General features: G+C 48.9%; 1 protein-coding gene across 2 annotated transcripts in view; it reads left to right on the top strand.

Annotated features, from left to right (window-relative positions):
• The first annotated feature begins 905 nt into the window (after positions 1-905).
• DMRT1 (doublesex and mab-3 related transcription factor 1) overlaps positions 906-6,000 on the top strand; it is a 92,654-nt gene continuing 87,559 nt past the window's right edge. For both annotated transcript variants that reach the window (XM_031449801.2, XM_031449800.2), the window contains exons 1-2: positions 906-1,391; positions 4,634-4,820. In XM_031449801.2, the coding sequence (XP_031305661.2) occupies positions 1,056-1,391; positions 4,634-4,820 (523 nt within the window). In that variant the 5' untranslated portion in view covers positions 906-1,055. The remainder of the gene's footprint in view (positions 1,392-4,633; positions 4,821-6,000) is intronic.

The following is a 6,000-nucleotide window of genomic DNA, read 5'->3' as shown; positions in this document are numbered from 1 at the left end:
AGGGGGAGATCATTAGGTTTATTTATATATTTGTTTAATGGAGGTACTGGGGATTGAGCCCAGGGCCTCCTGCATGCTAAGCATGCACTCTACCACTGAGTTACACCCTCCCATCCCCAACAGTAGAGCTTTTTGAAGAATAAATTTCCAGTGCCTGCAGATTTTAAGTGAAGTTGCCTCAAAGTCAAGAAGCTATATGCCCCTGAAATGAGAAGCAACAAGGACTGAACTCTAGCCTGGAAAGTTATCTGGAGCCAGCAGGTAGAGATCTTGTGCGCAAAGGAACACAGGTGCAGGAAAGGGTGACCAGAGAACAGAAAGGCCCAACTTGGGGTGCGCTTGAGCCGAACACTAGGGTCTTATTTGCTGATATAAGCGTAGAGACTTCTCGTTTTTTCAGGCCTTCAATCTCATACTTAACTCTCTTAAATGAGATAGAAACCACTTTCTGAGTTGGCTTCTGCCGAATTTGGAGAATAGCGTCAGGTGGGGGAAGGGAGCTGGAGGCTCCCACAGGGTGGTCTGCACCTCCTCCAAGCACCCTGCAAGATGATGCACAGCTTTGTTCTCGACCTGCGGAGCCCAGCTCCCTCTGTGCAGCTTGCTCGAGCTGCCCAGCCTTGGCACCTCGAAGAGTACAAGGACCACACTATTCTCGAGCTCCTCTGCTCTGCTCAGGTGCGTGAGCTTGCACCTGCCCTGCAGCAACTCCCTGGGTGTTTGCAGCTGGTGCAAGCTTGCACGCGGCGGGAGCAGTGTGGCTAGATTTGGGGGGCGTGGGGCGTGGCCGCGCTCTTTCGCGCCCTCTCCCGCCCAGGCAATCCCGGGAACGTTCTGAAAAGTATCCAAAAGTTCTAAGCAGTGCGCGCGCAGAAAGAAAAAAAAGGGCCCACCCCCCACCCCTCTGGGCGGTCCGAGTCCCGACCTCGCTACTCTGGCTGCACCTCCGGCTGGAAGGCACACGTCTCCTAAGCCTTCTCCTCCAGAGCGTCGCGGTCGGCTGGGTGCTCCCCTTGCAGCCACCGGAGAGTCCTTACGCTTCAGCTTGGGGCACCATGCCCAACGACGACGCATACAGCAAGCCCTCGGCACCGTCCGAGGCCCCGCACGCCCCGCAGGGCAAGGCCGGGGGCTTTGGCAAAGCGGCGGGGCCGCTGCTCGGGACCGCGGGTGGCGCGGGCGCCGGGGGTAGCGGCGGCTCCGGCTCGGGGGCGTCGGGCATGGGCGCCGCCGCGAGCAAGAAGTCCCCGCGGCTGCCCAAGTGCGCGCGGTGCAGGAACCACGGCTACGCGTCGCCGCTCAAGGGCCACAAGCGCTTCTGCATGTGGCGGGACTGCCAGTGCAAGAAGTGCAACCTGATCGCAGAGAGACAGCGCGTGATGGCCGCGCAGGTGAGTGCGGGCGTCCCGGAACCGGGTTTCACCCGCGAACTTTTTGGATAAAGCCCCTCGGGCCAGGCGGGCGCCCCGCGGGACCTGGGTTCGGGAGGGAGGCGGTGCTGGCCGATGGCCGCTGTGCGCTCGGGGCCCGGGCTCCCAGCCACGCGCCAACGCCGCGCTCAGAGGGCCGGGACTCGTCTCCGATGCCGCGGGCGGAGCTGGGCGTGCGGGGTTTACTCTGCTCCCGGGGCTCCGGATCCTTGATCCGTCCCTCTAGCAGGAGTTGTGGGGTTTGCCCCTTGGGGGGTCCCCAGGATGTCTGATCTCTCAGAGCTGAGAGTTGCAGGGCTCGCACTGCTGGGGAAGGTTCCCCGGGATCTCCGACGCCGCCTCCAGCAGAGAGTTGCGGAGTTTGCCTCTTCGGGGCCTCCGGCATCCCTGACCTCGCTCTTAGAGTTTGGGGGTTTGCCTCCTCAAGGTGCCGTGGGATCCTTGACTCCGCCCCCGATCAGAGAGGTGCGCTTGAATTAGGGAGGGTGCTGGAGGGTGCTGGCGCGGACTACTCGTTAGGGCTAAGCGGAGAGCCGGCCGGCTGCTGCTTAGCTGGATAGCGTGTCGGGAGGCTTTGTTTTTCTGGAAAAGTCGCTGTAACGGACGCGAGCGTGGCGTGGTCCTCGTTGTGCTCTTGGCGCACTTTTCGTATTCGCCCTCGTGGATCCAGGCTAAGCGTCTCAGCCATTTTGTGTCCTACGGAAATTTCATTAGCTTTTTAAAATTTGCTGTCTCGACCTAAGTTACTCCAGTACAAATTACTCTGAGTATATATTAAAACGCACTTACGAGGTTAAAAAATAAGCGAATGGGAGAAAATGCAAGAGTTTGAGGTATTGTCTGTCGTTCATGGTGTTAGTTTTTTAAAGCGTCCTAAGCTGGGCAGTGATTTAGCATCTTACCGGAAATAAAGTCGTCGGTATCCTAAAAGGATTTTTAGAAGAGAATAATATACATTCTTTCCAGCTAAATGTTGTTTCATCCTTTAAAAACAGGTTATTTAAAATAAAAGATGCCAAAGAAATATTTACTAACGATGTGCTTTCGGTTAGGAATGGATAAATATTCTCCATTGAAAATGATTTAGATAAGAGCGATAAACAGGACTGCACAAATGATTAGAGATTATACTTTTTATGTACCTCCAGTTTTTAAAATGTGTTTTAAACTAGATGTATCTTGGCTTCACAGATTGTGAGTGCAGTCGTGGAAATAGAGGTTGCTTTACTCAGTTTCTTTACAGATTTTTAGCTTAATCTCTAGTGGATGAAAAGAAAACACTTAGTGTAGCATTAAAATGCATCACAGTGAGCTGACTCAAACTTAGGGACATTTGAATTGTATTTGTAGATAGAAAATTTTTCTGAACATTTAGCTGTTGGCTCTGATATTTAGTGTGGAGAATATGCTTGGGAGGGGAATGTTCCTCAAAATGTAATAAAAATATTTATCCAAGTAGGGCCATTAATTTTGAATAAGCTATGTAAATAGGGGTACTAACTTGGGAAAAGGCTGTTTGCTATGTTAAAAACAAAGGCAACTCAGGATTACTTTTATAATATGAAACTTACATATTTTTCACATCAGAAGGCTTGTGCTGTGCTGAATGAAATCCTTTAACATCCATGAGACAGGCATTTTTAGTCATTCTAAAATAGTTTGAAATTGATCTTAGGTGTGACTTTAAAATAATTGCTTATTAAATCAATTGCCCCATCTTCCCCATTTAAGTAACATTTCCTCAGAACCCTTGAAAGATCTTTGTAAAAGTGCTTTTATTTTTTGCACTATATGATACCCTGTACATTTTGTGCATGCATAGAATTTGTGTAAGTCAGGGTAGAAGTTTGCACTGACATACTTCACAAGTTTGTGGGTATTTAAAACAAATTATGGGCAAATCCTTAATCTGTTTCTCAACTTCTGGGTTAGTAGACAATTCAAGATTTAAGCTTAATTATTTAATTTGATTATTCAAGGATAGATTTTGTAAGTTGAAAACTCCTCTTGTTATGAGTAAAATTACTTCCAAATTAATCAGCCTTCTGAATTTGGACTACAGATTCCTAAGACAATACATAAATTGTAGTTGTGTTTCTGGTTTACTATTTTGATTTCAGCTTTTGGCTTGTATGTGGCTTGTATTTGTACTTCTCTTTCTCATTTCATTATTCCTAGTGGTCAGTTTCAACAGAAAGTCTCCTTTTTGTTACATGTAGTAAGCAAAAATACAAGTTATTTTCTTGACACCTCTTTTTTCAACCTTTAACAATGTTATTTAAAAAGATAAATTAAAGAGGAACTGTGAGGAGTGTCTTAGGTGTGCTGGGTCCTTTCCAGCCCCCACTAGCAGTGCCTCCCCTCCTGCCTGAAACATCACACCTGTCCTCTCCTTTTCTCTCCTCTCCAGCCTCTCTCTCTCAACAGCATATTCCAGCCCCCTTTCCCCCCATTGTTTCTGTACATGGTCCCTCCACCCCAGAGGACAGGGGTCTGCGGGGTTTCCTCAGCAGCCCCTGCCTTTCCTGCCCACCCTGCTCCCTTGTTCTGGAGTATTCTGCCCCTTCGTCCTTGTCTGTCCAAGCCCCATGCATCCTATCCTTCAAGGCCCTTTTCCAGTGTCACCTCCAGCTCTTTCTGTCTGAATTCCTTCTGGAGGATGAGTGTATGCCTGTCCTACGGTGTTTGCCACGTTGAGTGGCAGCCGCATGTTTGCCTGCCTCCTGTTTCTCCCTTTAAACAGTGGGTACCTTGGAATCTAATCTAATCTCACTGTGTCTGACTGGTCACTGTTCCCAGGACACATGTGTGGAAGGCAGGAGTGAGCGGTCCCCCTCTCCTTCCTTCCTAATCTATCGGTGCTGACTTCTAGTCTTTACATGGAATTCCTCTGCTGAATCCTGTTTTTCCTCATCCAACCTAACCAACTTTATTTCCTGCTCCGCTGCATTCATCTGTTCAGTCAACCTATTTCGAGCACCTGTTGTGCGCCAGCGACCTTGGCTCTAAACCCTGTCTCCGCTTTGGCTGCATATCGGTTACCTCTGGGGAGCTTTAAAAAGAAAGGAGGGAATCTCAGGCCTCACCCCTGGCGCTGATGAATCGTGATGTCTGGGTTGGGCGGGGCTTCAGTGGTTTTGGCAAAGCAGCCCGGTGATTCTGTGGTGCTGGAGGATAACCCACTCACTGCTCGGTGCTTCCAGGTGGCCCTGAGAAGGCAGCAGGCCCAGGAGGAGGAACTGGGGATCAGCCACCCCATCCCGCTGCCCAGCGCGGCCGAGCTGCTCGTCAAGAGGGAGACCAATGGCAGCAACCCCTGCCTGATGACCGAGAGCGGCAGCGGCGCCTCGCAGCCCCCGCCGGCCAGCACCCCCACCACCGCAGCTTCAGGTACGCAGAGACGGGTGGGCTGGGCTCCGGCTGCGGCGCGGTGGGAGGGACCGACGGCCTGGAGGCTGGATCTGGGCAGACTCAGAATCACAGACTGCCCATGCCAAGGGGGTCCAGACTGCATGTCAGTCAACCCCTTCCGTTTTAGGGTCCTCTTGGTGGGAGCTAAAGATCCTTGTTTCCTAGCACCGAAAGCTCATTTCTCTGGAAAAGACTGAACTAATTTAGGGAAGGCGTCTGAAAAAGCCAAATCCTAGGTGTTGGGTTTCAGTGGACATTGGGGAGTGGGGCAAGGCTTGTCCCATTGCCTTACGTTCTCTCCCCTGTGCTAAGATTATAGCAGGGGCTTTATGCCTGCTACTTCATTTCATTTCATTCTTAGAATTAGGAAGTAGTAACCCTATTTTATACCATTTGAAAACTGAGGTAAAAAAAAGTTGAAGTCACTAGCTACGTCTGCAGAACTAGAAAGTATCTGAGTTGGTCCATCTGCCTCCAAAGCTATGTGCTTACTGCACTGGGTCTCCAAATGACCTCAGGAATCTTGGTAGTCTGAAGCTGCACTGGCCAATACAGAAGCCCCTAACCACATTTGGTTATTTAAATTTAAATTAACTACAATGAAATAAAATTAAAACATTCTTCCAGAGAAGATACGCAAATGGTCAAAAGCTCATGGAAGGATGCCTGCTATCATTCATTAGTCACTGGGGAAATGCAAGTGAAAACTACAGTGAGACACTACTTCACACCAGTTAGGATGGCTACTACCAAAAAAGCAGGAAATAGGAATATTGGTGAGGATGTGGAAAACTGGAACTTCTGTGCACAGTTGGTGGGAATGTAAAATGGTACAGCTGCTATGGAAAACATTACGGTAGTTTCTCAAAAATTAAAAATAGAATTACCACATGATCCAGTAATTCCACTTCTGAGTATACACCTGAAAGAATTGAAGGCAGGGTCTTAAAGAGATATTTTTACATCTGTGCTTATAGCAGCATTATTCATAATAGCTAAAATATGGAAGCAACTCAAGTGTCCATTGACAGATGAATGGATAAGCAAAATATGGTAAAAAAATTATTTAGTCTTAAAAAGGAAGGAAATTTTGAACATGCTACTATGTAAATGAACCTGGAGGATATAATGCCAAGTAAAATAAACCAGTCACAAAAGG

This window comes from Camelus dromedarius, chromosome 10 (genome assembly GCF_036321535.1).
Source record: "Camelus dromedarius isolate mCamDro1 chromosome 10, mCamDro1.pat, whole genome shotgun sequence".
Classification (NCBI taxonomy): domain Eukaryota; kingdom Metazoa; phylum Chordata; class Mammalia; order Artiodactyla; family Camelidae; genus Camelus; species Camelus dromedarius.
Note: the sequence above shows the minus strand (reverse complement) of the source record. Positions and strands in the feature narration are given on the sequence as shown.